The sequence below is a fragment of the Doryrhamphus excisus genome, chromosome 6, assembly GCF_030265055.1.
Source record: "Doryrhamphus excisus isolate RoL2022-K1 chromosome 6, RoL_Dexc_1.0, whole genome shotgun sequence".
NCBI lineage: Eukaryota > Metazoa > Chordata > Actinopteri > Syngnathiformes > Syngnathidae > Doryrhamphus > Doryrhamphus excisus.
In genome coordinates, this window is record NC_080471.1 from 19,865,492 (window position 1) to 19,882,672 (window position 17,181).

The window sequence follows — 17,181 nt, forward strand, 5'->3', positions numbered from 1 at the left end:
GTCACAGCTAGGAGACCCGAGTTCAATTCCACCCTCGGCCATCTCTGTGTGGAGTTTGCATGTTCTCCCCGTGCATGCGTGGATTTTCTCCGGGTACTCCGGTTTCCTCCCACATTCCAAAAACATGCTAGGTTAATTGGCGACTCCAAATTGTCCATAGGTATGAATGTGAGTGTCAATGGTTGTTTGTCTATATGTGCCCTGTGATTGGCTGGCGACCAGTCCAGGGTGTACCCCGCCTCTCGCCCAAAGACAGCTGGGATAGGCTCCAGCACCCCCGCGACCCTCGTGAGGAAAAGCGGTAGAAAATGAATGAATGAATGAATGAATAACTGGAAATAGGCTGCATGGCGACCAAGTGGTTAGTTCAATTCCACTCTCAGCCATCTCTGTGTGGAGTTTGCATGTTCTCTCTGTGCATACGTGGGTTTTCTCTGGTAGGCTCCAGCACCCTTGCGACCCTCGTGAGGATAAGCGTTAGAAATGAATGAATAACTGGAAATTGCAAGCCAAAACAAATGTTTAATCTCTCCAGGACTGAAACTTTAATGATGATGATTGAAACTTTAATGTACCGCGCTTGTTTTTGCAAGATGTAAATGGCAACTGACACAAATACACATGTCAAAGCGAGTATACACACACACACACACACACACACACAGCTAACACACTGTTATTTCACAGTTTACTCAGGCAGCCAATCAAATCATTCCACTGACGAGCACACCCATGGCTAAATTTAACCAATGAAGGATGACAATTTGGCTGACAGACTGCTTCAGATAACCAGTTATACGCACGGCGGTTTGCGCTAACATGACACCCCCTCCTTCCACATCGGACCACCAACATGCTCCCTCCCTCTTTCTGTCAAACTGTTCCAGAGAGCATGAGAGCTAATAATTATCAGAAGAGAGCAGAGTCCAGGGGAGGCGCGACTTGGATTTGGCTCTCACAAAACGGTTCAAACTTCTACAGGGCACTGTACACCAAAACAATCGAGCACATAGACAGTTTCTTGACCCAGGCCGTCACTCTGATCAACACTTCAGTGTATATGTAATGTGAATACTGCGGGTTTTTTGTACAAATGCAGATAATGTCCTAGTTTATTCATCACACACCCACTTACTCATTATTGTATCTCTTTTGCACATCTTAGGCCTTTTAAAACCGCATATTTTCCCCTGTTTGTGAAAAAAATTTGTCCCAACCTGTAAGCGGAAGTAGCTCCTAAAATTCTATCCAATCAGAATCATCCTCAGTTATCCTGTCACTTCCGTAAACATGAAACACAACACGTTCGTGGGGACTGACAAGGAGGCAGAATGACTTCTAAATGTTGTTTTCGAATACAAAGTCAACAAGACAGCAAGGAAATGTTGATTGGGAATCTTGCCAAAGCTTGTTGGCGTCGGAGCCTGAGGACGCCTCGGACTTGAAATTGTTATTTGTTAAATGTTTTTACATTCTAAAGCAGGGGTCTCAAACACGCGGCCCGTGGGCCAAATGTGGCCCGCAGGACGCTAGTTTGAGGCCCCCGCCTTGATATGAAAGTTTAATGTTTGATATGGATGCTGTATGGTATCATGTACCCAGAAAAAATTATTACGTTTGATTAATGTTCATGTTAAAGGTTAAATAACTGTTAATAGTTATCCTCCCTATCCATGTGGAAGTGGTAAGTTTTTGGCTATTTAATTTTAAAGGAAATAACTTGAAGGCTACCGTTTAGGTCGCTAGCTCTCTAGTTTGCGAGTTAGCATGTGTCTCAAGACCCTGCAGTTGCGCAATATGTTGTAAATAAAAAGAGTATAAATGTGACTATAGTCGTGTTTTGTCATGTCTACAGGACTCTAATAATGCTTTGTTCATTTTAATCTGAAAAAAAAAATTGTCTACCCACCAACTATATGTGGTTTCTTAAGTTTTTATTATTTGCCGTTTTGTTATTATTATTATATTTATTTATTTATTACTGATTGATTGATTTTCTTTATTATTGATTTGTTTATTTATTTTTCATCTTATTTTTTGTAGAAAAATAAAAAGTAAGATATTTGAGAACAGTGGAATGTGTTATCAGAGCTTTTATTGTAGAAAATTGGAACCAAAAATTTTTTTGTTTTTAATAAATGCATTTTTTTTAATTTTTTTTTTGAAAACCCAGTCTCACTCAGACCCGAGCTCCAGTGGCCCCCAAGTAAATTGAGTTTGAGACCCCTGTTCTAAAGTAAATAGTAAAAGTTATTGGCGTCCATACTCAAACACAATCAGATTTTTCTCCAAATCTACACTTTGGCTGGAGGTTTTGAAAACCTTCATTTTTAGTACCAAATATCTACGGGTCGTGTGGATGATAGGCCAAATTGTGGAAAAACAACTTAGTTTGATGAGATACTCGCCTAGGGCTTAAATCTACAGTACAGTCAGAGCTAATTAAACCAAAGTCAAATTGGTTGTTTTTGTAAGCATACTTGGCCAGTAAAGCTGATTCTGATTCTATACGTCACTTCCCCTTAAGTGAGGAGGTGTTGTTTTACTTGCCAATTATTTCCTCCTCCAGCAGCCTCATCCTAACAACTACAAACTGTCTGCTATCCACTATGGCCAGAACCTTTTTTTGTCCCAACTTGCTCTTTCTGGACTGTGGGCACGAAACGCTCCCCAAGTCTCACTGGCCTACCCCCTTGCTGCCTCTTGTCTACTCATACCCCCAAGTCTTTCAGCACAAAACAGCCCCATTTTTTTTTCCTCCATCTCCCCACAACCCCTCTTTTATTCTCCGCTTCTGAGGCCTAAACCTAATTATCTCCCGTTCTAGATAGATCTCACACACACACACAATTTCACAGCCCTCACAGTGGGAAAAGACTATGAGAAACAGTGCAGCCGTGAGAGACCCACATTTGTTTGTTCTCCCTTTCGGTCAACCACCTCAACCCTGTCATCACAAACGCACATATAAATCAAAAAAGCATATACAGTATTTCAGATTAGATCACAACATTCTAAAATGTGAATATTTTGTAATTTCCTTAGTCATGCAGGGCTCTACATTAAAAACAAAAATGACAACTCAGAAGTTGTTGAAGAATTAGACCATGTTGGCAGGGACGCCATGATAGATGTTTTCCCAGTCAAACCATCGCTGATTGGTTGATCGCAAACAACCAATGCGTGGGTAAAACGTGGACTACGGACCGCGGTCTAAATAAACAATTCCGATTGGGTCCATTTCAAGATTTGCAAGGATTGGTTTGCAAATTACCGCCGGAATTACGCAGTCCGTGTTTTTTTAACACCCAACAGAAACCGCTTTTAAAAAACCTCTTGCCAAAGTGCACTTGCCCGACGGGAATATCACTGATTGGATTTACTTGCCCCGAATTTTGTTTTAACTTGCCCCGGGCCATCGGTACATCGTTATTGTCGAGCCCTGTCATGCATGAATGCAGACTTATTATCGTTGTGTTTTAGGCAAAACTATGTCAACAATGTTATAAATGACCTACTCAAATGTTTAAAAAAAGAAACACCCAAGCTAGGCTAGTGTGAAACTGCAGACTTTTTTTTATTTTTTTAAAAAGGTACTATGACATGTACTATGTAACAATACTGTGGTAGTGCTTGGGTTCAAAGAGCAGAAGATATCCCCAGGTACTCTACTCTGTGTCCCATAAGTGCCTATAAATGGGATGCTGGAAGTGTGATAAAGCATCCTCCACCCTGCCTGTGGATGACTTAGCAAGTCTGTTATTCAGTCTGTTTGCTGCGAAACAACACTAGTCTGTGAGATAGAAGCCGTTTCTATTGCTGCCATTAAAATTTGTGAACTCCAGTTACCCTTCTATGCCTCAATCTCACAGACCGTATTGTTTTATACTGGGAGAGGACAGTTAATGATTGAAAAAGGTATGGAAGGTATGGAGGAGCTGAATATTTTCATTAGGGTTAAGGTAAGCTGGATAAGGTATTATATTTGACGATTGGTCAAGATTTTTTTCATTAATGTTTTATTGCAATGTAGACATCTTTTTGAGTTGTTTATGTTGGTATACTTGTTTTGATATTTGATCTGTCACATAAGCAAAAAATGCAGTATCTTTTCATTAAAAAGTTTTCTCCTTTTTTAGTTGGGAACTGCTATTTCCCTGAAACTTACCTATGCTCTACTGCTGATGACTAAAAAACAGAAAAAGGCATTTTTTTTCTGGTGAAATACCACACTCTAATCTTTTTTTTTTTGGTAGTTTCCATGTTTATATCGCCATAGAACACATTATCCTGTGTATATTTAAAGATCAGTCATAATTGTCTAAAATGGTCGGTACTGATGGGGGTGTTTTGTTTTGTTTTGTTTTTTTTTAATGGATGGGACTGAATGAGTTAAGAATGGGGCTGAAAAGAGTGGGGAAGAAAGAAAATGTAACAAGCCAAAAATGTACCACTTCCACACTAAATGGGAGGGTAACTTTTTTTTTGCTATATTTACTCTCTTTATGATTTCAGAGTATTGACGTTGTTGATTTTGTGGTTATTAAAGCTTTCCTCTGTGTTGCAATTAATGGTCGGTACTGAAGGCGGTGGGTTTTTTTCTAATGTCTGGGACTGAATGAGTTAAGAATGGGACTGAAACTGAGTGGGGAGGAAAGAAAATGTAACAAGCCAAAATGTACCACTTCCACACAAAATGGGAGGGTAACTTTTTTTTGCTATATTTACTCTCTTTATGATTTCAGAGTAATGACGTTGTTAATTTTGTGGTTATTAGAGCTTTCCTCTGTGTTGCAATTAATAGTCACTATTTTGTAATTTTATCATATATTCGTAGTATTAAAATTTAATGTTGATCACATAAACTTGTTTTATTTTTTGCAGAGTCGTACATGTCTGTAGGCTTTAACCTGGTCTTGGTCAAGGACAAGCAAAATGTTTCCGAGCACGACTTAAAGGTTAAGTTGACATTTGAAATGACGGAACAACCAAATAATCGTGTAACCGATAATAGGACAGCGTTACAATTTTAACACATACTGCTCAAGTTGTCAGTTGGCCAGCTGGTCAGCTCGAGAACCTTTACACATGTGTGAACACAAACAGGCTACTTAAACAGATGGTGTCTCAAGCATGAACACACACACACACACACACGGACCACTAAATGCTGACTGTCGCTTTCTGGCCAAACATTAGATATATCATAGTCAGGGAATGGTGAACATATGAATCCACAAACATGTTAGTAGTCATTTGCATGTTTTCGCAGGCAATGCATAACTCATACTGATTTGATTTTTAACGCTTAAACTGCATCTCATGATCATCAATACTCATCTATGCGCCCTCAAAAGCTTTTGCCACTCAAGACTCACAGAAGGATTGCTTTCTTCCTGTACCGGCGAATGTTTCCTTGTACCAAGGGACATTTCCTAAGAGGGAACTGATATTTCCCTGAAACTTACCTATGTTCTACTGCTGATGACTAAAAAACGGAAAAAGGCATTTTTTTTTTCTGATGAAAGACCAGACTCTAATCTTCTTTTTTTGGTAGTTTCCATGTTTGTATAGCCATAGAACACATTATCCTGTGTATATTTAAAGATCAGTCATAATTGTCTAAAATGGTCGGTACTGATGGGGTGTTTTTTTTTTGTCTGGTACTGAATGAGTTAAGAATGGGGCTGAAACTGAGTGGGGAAGAAAGAAAATAACAAGCCAAAATGTACCACTTCCACACAAAATGGGAGGGTAACTTTTTTTGCTATAATTACTCTCTTTATGATTTCAGAGTAATGACGTGGTTGATTTTGTGGTTAATAAAGCTTTCCTAATTAATGGTCGGTACTGAAGGGGGTGTTTTTTTTTATGTCTGGGACTGAATGAGTTAAGAATGTGGCTGAAACTGAGTGGGGAAGAAAGAAAATGTAACAAGCCAAAATGTACCACTTCCACACAAAATGGGAGGGTAACTTTTTTTTTGCTATATTTACTCTCTTTATGATTTCAGAGTAATGACGTGGTTGATTTTGTGGTTATTAAAGCTTTCCTAATTAATGGTCGGTACTGAAGGGGGTGTTTTTTTTAAATGTCTGGGACTGAATGAGTTAAGAATGGGACTGAAACTGAGTGGGGAGGAAAGAAAATGTAACAAGCCAAAATGTACCACTTCCACACAAAATGGGAGGGTAACTTTTTTTTGCTATATTTACTCTCTTTATGATTTCAGAGTAATGACGTTGTTGATTTTGTGGTTATTAGAGCTTTCCTCTGCGTTGCAATTAATAGTGACTATTTTGTAATTTTTATCATATATTCCTAGTATTCAAATCTATAAAAAAAAAATCTTTAATGTTGATCACATAAACGTGTTTTATTTTTGACTGTCGCTTTCTGGCCAAACATTAGATATATCATAGTCAGGGAATGGTGAACATATGAATCCACAAACATGTTAGCCTGTCATTAGCATGTTTTCGCAGGCAATGCAATAGCTCATATTGATTCCATTTTTAACGCTTAAACTGCATCGCATGATCATCAATACTCATCTATGGGTCCTCAAAAGCTTTTGCCACTCAAGACTCACAGAAAAATTGCTTCCTTCCTGTACCGGCGAATGCTTCCTTGTACCAAGGGACATTTCCTAAGAATTCAAACATAAAGCACTCAAAACATTTCCAGTATTTCTGCATGATTTTGTCCAGAGCTCTATTAAATTGTTCATTTTCCCCCTCCCTGAGGTCACATGTGCAGCTGCAGCACACAGTGCTGTTCAAGATAGACGCCATAAAAACTCAATCCAAATCTAATCCACTCATCTCTGTACTTCTCACACACACACATACACCCACACACATAATGGGCCACTTGATTACGCCCCAGATGTTCAAATCCTGGTAAAAGAAAATGCAGTCAAGGATTTCCACTCCTATACAGTATCACTGAGTTCACGGATATATGACAATGTTCATGGCAAAGTGTTGAAAACTCGATAAGACTCGAAAAAGTCGACATAGTCTACCAATATTGTCCAGTACTTCATTAGTTACACCAATATTTCCCTCAAGCTAATTTAATGTCATGAATAAACACACTCTTCTTTTACTGCGACGCAACTGTATTGTGGCAATTTTGTCATGACGCGGTGTCCGTGAACGCATCTCACATCTGTTCTTATTCACTTTTATGTATTTGGGCGACTTGGTCATGCTTGAAAAGGAGCGAAAAGATGACTGACACACAGCTAACCAGATATCTAATGGAGAACAGCGCAGCATAAAGCGGAAGCTCACGTGCCGTTGCCTGGGGCAATCCCACCCACAATGAAGACACAGTATGACGGTAGTGCGGTCGTGTTCAATGCACAATTCCTATCTATTGGCTCAGCCAAAGTTTGTTTGTTTGCTTGAATAGAAAAAACCAAACAAAACATGTCTACGTATGTGTGCATGGAGCAAATATCACAGCAAATAAAGAAATAGCCCTACAAATATTATTAAACCTGCCGACTGGGTGTTGAATCAGAACAATAAAGCATCATATGTGCAGATGACTGCAAATTAACAGATATACTACGTTCCCCGTAATGTTGGTATTACAGTAGCCACGTTTACATGAGGAAGTTTTCTCTTTCCGAATTGAATCTTTCCGAATGACCTTTCCGAAAGCAATGGTATACATGGAAAGGAATATTCCAATCGCGTGTCTACATGCCTCGCTATAATCAACCAGAATAGTCAATGGGTCCTTATATGGGGGGTCAAAAATTTTTTTTGGAAATGCTCAACTCTCACCCTCTAAATGTGTTAAGATATCAATAAAAACTCACTGTGCAAAATTTTCAATTTTTTAAACAATATTTAGAGGTTGCTCAAGGCCTCTGAATATTTCCAGAATTGCTTGTTTTTGAGGAAATTGTACCATTTTAAGAAGTTTTGAGCAATCTCTAAATATTAATCAATATTGATACAATTTGGCCCAAATGTTTTTTTTTTTTCATTTATCCTAACATATTGGTGGGGTGAGAGCATGAAATTTCAAAAGTTGAAAAATAAGGACCACTCTAGTAAACACCAACATCACGTGATACCGACTTCCTGGAGTTTTTCTTTCACTTGTTGGAATAACTCCGTATTGACAGTTTTTCCTTCTGGGAATCCGATTATATATTCATTCAGATTGGCACTTTTCTTTCGGAATGAGGTGTATACAAAGGTTAGACTCTTTCCGTTTGAGCAAATAACCCGAATGGAATTGGAATATTTGGGTCCATGTATACGTGGCTAATATTGTTCAGAGAGACATCATTATAGAATCAACCCAATTGCCTTTTGGATTTTCATCAATCCATTTTCTATACCTCTTGTCGTCACTGGGTCACGTCATGGGTATGCTGGTATTATGCTACTACCCCAGCTGTCTTTGGGCGAAAGGTGGGGTACACCCTGGACAGGGCACATAAAGACAACCGATTAACCTTGCGTGCATATTTTTTGGAAGGTGAGAAGAACCATAAAATAAACCTTAGTTGGTTACCTTGGTTGTGTGTCTTTGGCAGACAGCACTCATTGGATTGACCAATGGCACAACCAGAGCAAAACTATGAAAATATTAATTTGTCATAAACGCTGTATTCTACTTAAAAAATTACATGGAAAATGCAAGCGGGTGTCCAAACATAAGCCTGTTTAATTGGAAATTAGCTGCAGCAACTCACCGGCACAACTGCAATGTGGTGATGGTGTTCGTTTTTTCACGGTCGCTATTGTGAGACAATCAATTTGTTCGGTTTAGTTTTTGGAATGCTTTTATTCTTTTTTCCATCCCTCTCTGATGCAACCCTCACAAAAATCCTTAAATTGTAATAGAAGCGTGTCCAGCTATATATATATATATATATATATAAATACCAGAAGTGGGAGAACATGACTGTTTTTCAAGTCTTAGGTCAAGTCATAAGTAACTGTTGACTGTCTCCCAAATAAACTGCAATATAAGAATGTACTAAATAAAACAAAATGATAGTAACATAAATAGAGACTATATTATTAGTGTACATGTACAGCAAGTAAGACCATGAGAAAGTCAAACTCTTAACAGTAAAACTGCAGCAGCCCTCAATCGTGTGTACTGTACTGTAATCCAGACAGAAAGTCATGCATGAGTCAAGTTTGTGCAATACGCTGCTACAGTAGCGTACAAGTTGCAAAGCTGCAAGACACTGTGACCTGGCATCAATGAATAAGTAAGCTTGTCTCAGAGGGACATAAGACCTACATTATTTTTGCAACTGTTGAACCTTTCCAATAAGAAGCTCGACAACCACAACAATGAAGTGCATCAAGCCAAATCATGCAGAACAATCAATGAAAAAAACACAATAATCTTAGAGACTCCATGCAGTAGTTTCAAGGCACCAACATTTAAATGTACTATTGGGATTATAGCGAAGCTTAGCTGCTAATTTGGCTATCGTTAGTCTATCATAGCAACGACATGATTGTGCAGCTTATGTGTAGTTGTTTGTAGCGAGATGTCAAGTGAAGTCAAAGCTGTTGAGGTGGGTGGAAATCATTGGGAAAACCTGTCAATCTCATCGATCGGAGCAGAGTCTGAACAGGCTTGAGTTTTGAACAGGGCAGGCAGAGGCCAATCAAATTGAGCTGTGGCATCGCTACTCTGAATGATAATATGGAAGTGGCAGAGCATGATGCAGGATTGGAAACTGCTTTGCGCACACTATAAACCTTGCAATCCATACTGCACTCGAGTGTTCCCAGCGTCACTCATATACTCACGTGTGTGGTTGCGTTTAAAAAAAATCAGATTTCAACAGCAGCCGTGGTGTTAAGATTCAATTCTACATTTGATCAAAGTTAATTAAGATTTGTCAGATCAAGACACGATTGCTGTATAAGACTTCTAGCAAAACATATGATAGTAGCCTCTATTTTGGAAATGCATTACTTTCTGTTTCCACACTCTAAGCATCACAGGAACGTTTTAGCTAAACATGAAACAAATCTACAGCAATCTGTCTTGCATTTGTCTTTTCATAACTACAAGTCAACATAAAGAATGAATATACGTATCATGTCACCCCTATATACTACCACATAAACACACACAAAGGTATTGAATATTGCTACAGTTGAGTACCGATATAAATTCACAGGTACCTGGTATCGGTACCGGATCGGTTCAAATGTGAAAGGTACTCATTCTTAGGAAAGCGAGTACTATCCTTGCATATTCATTACACAACGGATGATACTACCTAGCCTGACCAGTTCTAGTAAATAGCTGAGTTGATTACCGATCGGAGCTTGACAGGTATTCTTTATACAAAACTGTATGACCTTGGAAGTGGCAGAGCACTGCTTTAACCACACTATAAACCTTGCAATCCATACTGCACTCGAGTGTTCCCAGCGTCACTCGTATACTCACGTGTGTGGTTGTGTTTAAAAAATCTGAGTTCAACAGTAGCCGCGGTGTTAAGATCCAATTCTACATTTGATTAAAGTTAATTAAGATTTGTCAGATCAAGACACGATCGCTGTATAAGACTAGCAAAACATGTTTCCACACTCTAAGCATCATAGGGCCGGTAGTTCTGTTAGCTAAACATAAAACAAATCTACTGCAATCGGTCTTGCATAACTACAAGTCAACATAAAGAATGAATGTATTGTGCCAGCCCTATTTACTACCACATAAACACACACAAAAGTATTGAATATTGCTACAGTTGAGTACCGATACAAATTCACAGGTACCTGATATTGATACCGGATCAGTTCAAATGTGAAAGGTACTCATTCTTAGGAAAGCGAGTACTGGAATTGATTACCGACTGGAGCTTGACAGGTATTCTTTATACAAAACTGTATGACCTCTGGCTTGAACTGTGTTTCTATGGGTATTTATACCAGTAGTTATAGTTTCATCTTGAATAAAACTTTATGTTTTAGCATCTCTGTGTGTGACAAACAGTAGATATGACACATCCAGGTACAGTCAGGACTGAATCTGATCATCCCCGGGATAACAACCAAGGTGTTTTTTTATCTAAAAATCAATTTTCATGAGTTTTGATGATGCTTTGCGACATGTTTGTATCTACGATGTGTTCCAGAAATACAGAGATGGTTAACACACTGTCATACTATACAGGTTTATTAGACCGTGTTTAATGGAGACTTACTTCATCTGTTTCACGATGGTGCTTTTCCCTGACTCTCCAGCCCCTGAGGGACAAGAGAAGAGAAGATAATGTAAACAGGGTGGATGGATTTGTGCACCTGTGTGTGTATATGTGTGTATGTGTGTGTATATGTGTGAAAGAGAGCAAGATGGAGAGAATGAAAAAGGGAGGGTGGGAGGTGGTTAAGGAGAATCATCCTCTTAATTGAACAAGCTGGGTGGAGATGAAAAGATTGCTAAAAAAAAAAAGGCTGCAGCCATTCTTTTTTTTTTAATCCCCATGAACCCTGCAGCCATGAATAATTAACAAGCCAATCAATGAATCAATCTTGAACATAAACCCACATAGTGACTGTACACGGTAGTCCACGTAAGCCATATTTTATCACATCATACCACACCTGCCATATGCAATGTAGAATACATGTAATGTAATATCAATTAGGGCGTGTTCACATGGAAAAAACACAATCAATTCAATTGTGTGAATCTTCCATTCCTATATTAAAATACATTTTATCACTACCTTAATTAATAATTTGACCAGGAATGGATTAAAAAAAGGGAGTCTCTCTTACCGAGCAGCAGCAGCTTGACATCTTTAGCTGCGGTGAGCCCGTCCTCCTTGAGGTTCTTCTCGATGGCTTTGCTCCGGTCCAGAGCCGCCCTCTCCTCTGCGCTCAAAGTACATCCCATGGTTAGCGAACACAGCTTGATAGCGTTTACCGGTAACTGGACCCACGGAAAATAGCAACAAAAAAAGTGGTTGTTTAAAAAAAAAAACCCTGTTTTCTCCCCTTTTCTCTCTTGGGCAGCTCCCTCTCTACTCTCTCCGGGCGCTCTCAAAAGGTACCGTTAGAACATTTAAATCTCGGATCCGGTCCGTTTGGTCCAGGGAGTAATACCACTTTAGCCTCCGCGGTTATTAGTCTCTCAAACGTGGACTCTGCGGTTGGATCCGTTTCGGAGTCTTATATTGTCAGTCTCTTGTGGAAATCACGGTACCGGGTTTTGTGTTGGTCTCCACTTCCGTTATTAAGCGGCTCGCATTGTTTGCCGTCGACCTGTCTCCGTTTTGGTTCCTCCGACGCCGGCAGGGATTCGGTGTGCAAAGCTACAGCCTCCCGGTGTCTCCGGTAGGGGCTCAGTCAGAGCTGCGCTACTTCATTCGTTCTATGGCTAGGGTGCTGACGTCACAAGAGTAGAAAAAATGTGAAGAAGTGGGGAGAGGGAAGGGATAGGGAGGGGAGGGGGGCATCTGTGGGCTCCCGGTGGCGCAGCCTGGTGGTGTATTGATGTACACTTCCAACAACGTGGGCGGCCGATACTGCAAATTTAGGAATCGATTTGAGACCAAGTAATAAAAACCTGGTGAGAATTGCCTCATATTATACTGATATCGATATTCTTGCTTGGGTTTTTAATTTAGAAAACACGTTTGTATCATGTTGTATCAAGATTGGCATATATTATTAAAAATACAAAATATATTTATATTATATATATTGTATTTTGAATAATATATGCCAATTATTATATATATACTATAATATATTGGCATATATATTATAATATATATAATATATTGGCATATATTATTAAAAATACAATATATTATCAATACAAATATTTTTTAATAATATATGCCAATTATTATATATATGTATATAATATATTGGCATATATATTATAATATATATAATATATTGGCATATATTATTAAAAATACAATATTGTATTTCCAATATATTATATATATAATAATATATATATAATGTATAAATATTATATATATTATATATAAATATATTTATATACTATATATATATGTATATAATATAAATATCTAAATATACAAATTTATTTTTCAATCTACTGTTTACGCTGCACATTGTTGTTCATATTTGATATCATCTATCTATCTATCTGTCTGTCTGTCTGTCTGTCTGTCTGTCTGTCTGTCTGTCTGTCTGTCTGTCTGTCTGTCTGTCTGTCTGTCTGTCTATCTATCTATCTATCTATCTATCCATCTATCCATCTATCCATCTATCCATCTATCCATCTATCCATCTATCCATCCATCCATCCATCTATATATATATTTATGAACATAAGCATGCTAAACTTGCCCATAGGTAACCATTCACACTCATTCACACTTCATACCTATTGTCCATAGATATGAATGTGAGTGTGAATGGTTGTTTGTCTATATGTGCCCTGTGATTGGCTGATGACCAGTCCAGGGTGTACCCCGCCTCTTGCCCAAAGACAGCTGGGATAAGCTCCAGCATATACCCCGGGACCCTCGTGAGGATAAGCGAGAGAAAATGAATGAATGAATGAATGAGTAAAAACTTGGCAAGAATTGCCTCATATTATACTGATATCGATATTTTTTGTTTGGATTTTGAATTTAGAAAACATATTTGTATGTTCACATAAGGATTGTGCATGATGGGCAAAATTCCAGCCAAAATGCATATATTTATAAACATACGCACCGGTTTTCTCCGGGTGTACACGGGGTACCCCATGGACTGGTCGCCAGCCAATCACAGGGCACATATAGTAGACAAACAACCATTCACACTCACATTCATACCTATGGACAATTTGGAGTCGCCAATTAACCTAGCATGTTTTTGGAATGTGGGAGGAAACCGGAGAACCCGGAGAAAACCCACGCTTGCACGGGGAGAACATGCAAACTCCACACAGAGATGCCCGATGATGGAATTGAACTCGGGTCTCCTAGCTGTGAGGCCTGTATCTAACCACTTGGTCGTGAGTTGTGTCATTCACAAAAATATTCGGATGACATGTCCATAGTGGGGTGTGTCCATTGGAGATGGGAGGAGGAATACCAAGCACTGAGCCAACTATATATCCTTAGAAGTTTGTGGTTCTTTCATGTTTGTAATAAAAGGCTCCACATCTTCTACCAATCAGTTGCGGCCAACGCCATCTTCCTTCCTGTCATGTGTTGGGGAGTTGGTGTCAAGGTCAAAGATAAAAACAGGCTGAAAAAAATGAAGGAAAGGGCTGAGTCAGTTGTGGGCATCAGGCCAGTTACATATAGGAGGAGGGGAGATCGAACACAGCTTAACAAAACCCAAGTCCCCAATACAGTTAAACAATACCACAATGTTTGATGCCATATCATGTGGCATGTAGCCTAAACTAGAATAAATCGATTCTATTAGCATAAGTTTTCTGGTTTGCCGGCCCATTGCCGAAACATTTTAGTTCAACTAAAATAGCAATTTAAAAAATGATAACATATAGTCAACTATTATACCAATTATACCAAAAAAATGTATTAGGAAAGCAGGAAGTGAACAAATGTAACAGTTACTGATTGTAAAAGTACCAGATGGACGGGTAGGATTTAATAAGCTTTGCTTCTTCCTACTCCTTTTGGACATGTGGAACTGTGAACTGATTATGGGATGCATTCAATTGTAATCTGATGCATGTTCAAATGAAATAAAACCATTACCAATACCATGTCTTACGATCAACGGCAATGATACAATTTGGAAAGCTGCACATTTCTATGTGGCACAAACATCTGTATAAAAACTAATTAACTAAGTAAAGCTAAGTATTCAAGCACGTCTTCGCCAGCTGCTTATTATTTTGTGGACCATGGTGCGGTTTGATGAGGTCTCTATATGGTCCGGTATCTAATTTTTATGTCTATACTGGTTGGTATTATCAGCCATGCTAACCTTAATGTAAGTTGTTGAGCATGTCTGGACCATGTTATCATTACTAGTACCACTATTCAAATCATCATTTATGTTATTGTATGGTCATATCACCTCATACTTCGGTATGGGACAAAAAATTAAAAAATGTAAAAAATGTAAAAAAAATTAAAAAATTTAAAAAATTAAAAATTAAAAAAAAATTCAAAAATTCAAAATTAAAAACATTAAAAATTTAAAAATATAAAAAAAATTAAACTATATTAGGAAAGCAGGAAGTGAACAAATGTAACAGTTACTGATTGTAAAAGTACCAGATGGAGGGGTAGGATTTAATAAGCTTTGCTTCTTCCTACGCCTTTTTGGCATGTGGAACTGTGAACTGATTATGTGATGCATTCAATTGTAATCTGATGCATGTTCAAATGAAATAAAACCATTACCATTACCATCATTTCAAATAATTTGCGGAGATGGGTTGAAATTGTTGGGTTGACAACAGAACACAATTCAAAGGGATTTGTATGTTTCATGTTATGCTGGATACTTTATATTAACATATAACAGTTATAGAAGAGTAATAATAATTTCAGCACCGGCATAAATACTGTCAATCATAGTTGACATATTCCAAAATATATTCACCAAATGACATATAATGGCATCTATGTGATGACCCATTAGAAGAGAACATTGTTTCAGAGCCTTGTTTGACTCCAATAACTGATTTCACTGCCAGGCGGCTTGCTTCACAACCCGAGGATGTCTATAAAAAGATTTTTTTCATGAAAAATGCAGACGTTTCAGCCTTGCTTCCCCAGTCACATTACCACTGCTACAGTACTACATCAAAGTCCCTGACTTTGAGATCGCTCACAAATTTATAGTTTTTGAATGTGCTTCTCATTAGCTGCTTTCCCATCGACATTCCAGGAACATTCATTCATTTTCTACTGCTTACCGCTTACAAGGGTCGCGGGGGTGCTGGAGCCTATCCCAGCTGTCTTTGGGCGAAAGGCGGGGTACACCCTGGACTGGTCGCCAGCCAATCACAGGGCACATATAGACAAACAACCATTCACACTCACATTCATACCTATGGACAATTGGGAGTCGCTAATTAACCTAGCATGTTTTTGGAATGTGGGAGGAAACCGGAGTACCCGGAGAAAACCCACGCATGCACGGGGAGAACATGCACACTCCACACAGAGATGGCCGAGGGTGGAATTGAACCCTGGTCTCCTAGCTGTGAGGTCTGTGCGCTAACCACTCGGTCCGCCGTGCAGCCCCCCAGGAACATTCATTCATTCATTTTCTACCGCTTATCCTCACAAGGGTTGCAGGGGATGCTGGAGTCTATCCCAGCTGTCTTCGGACGAGAGAGGTGGGGTACACCCTGGACTGGTCGCCAGCCAATCACAGGGCACATATAGACAAACAACCATTCACACTCACATTCATACCTATGGACAATTTGGAGTCGCTAATTAACCTAGCATGTTTTTGGAATGTGGAGGAAACCGGAGTACCCGGAGAACATGCAAACGAGGGAGGGTGGAATTGAACTCTAGGTGTCCTAGCTGTGAACCCTGCACGCTAACCACTCATACACATATTTTTATTTATTTATTTTAACCTGGGTAAAATCTTTTTTGTTTGTGTAAATTACCATATAATATTAATTTAAAAAAATTGTGTCACTTCTGTTGACATATTTGAACGATTTCCACATGTGAGAATGACACACATATGCTATTTAGTTACAAATACACTTATTTGCCCCCATCTCATTGAGGCATAAGTTGAAACCCAGCAATTTTGGGCCTGCTAGCTGGCCCTGTGAGATGAAATAATTGAATAAATTTAAGTTGTTGAATGTACATAAATCAGGGTTTCTGATGCTTTGCTGGTCTTGCCCACACACCACTCATCAGGGGTGCGGCACCCCTCCACCCCCCTTAAAAAAATCCTAAATTGGAATCCTACATTTGTAGGAATCAGCTGTTCTACTCCGCAGTCTATAAGATGAGGTTTTAGGATGTATTTGTTATCTTTGCGTTGCAGCCAAGCAGGAATCCCAGATGATAGAAAGAGCTGGATTAAAAGGAATGAATATTTGGGTGTCTTGGGGGGGTTGGGGGAGAGACTGCTACTGAGCAGAAAATAAGACTCCAAGTTGTCTCAAACACAACAATCTCAAACATTTTGTGGCAAACTTGAGTTGGAGTAGCAAAGGAAACCATCAGAGGTTCGT

General features: G+C 38.9%; 1 protein-coding gene across 1 annotated transcript in view; it reads right to left on the reverse strand.

The window, feature by feature from the left end:
• The window catches only part of LOC131130900 (guanine nucleotide-binding protein G(o) subunit alpha), a 95,423-nt gene extending 83,016 nt beyond the window's left edge, over positions 1 to 12,407 (reverse strand). The window contains exons 1-2 of the mRNA XM_058075015.1: positions 11,790 to 12,407; positions 11,213 to 11,255 (exon numbers count right to left, since the gene is read on the reverse strand). Coding sequence (XP_057930998.1) covers positions 11,213 to 11,255; positions 11,790 to 11,907 — 161 coding nt within the window. The 5' untranslated portion in view covers positions 11,908 to 12,407. The remainder of the gene's footprint in view (positions 1 to 11,212; positions 11,256 to 11,789) is intronic.
• Between the last annotated feature and the right edge of the window lie 4,774 nt (positions 12,408 to 17,181).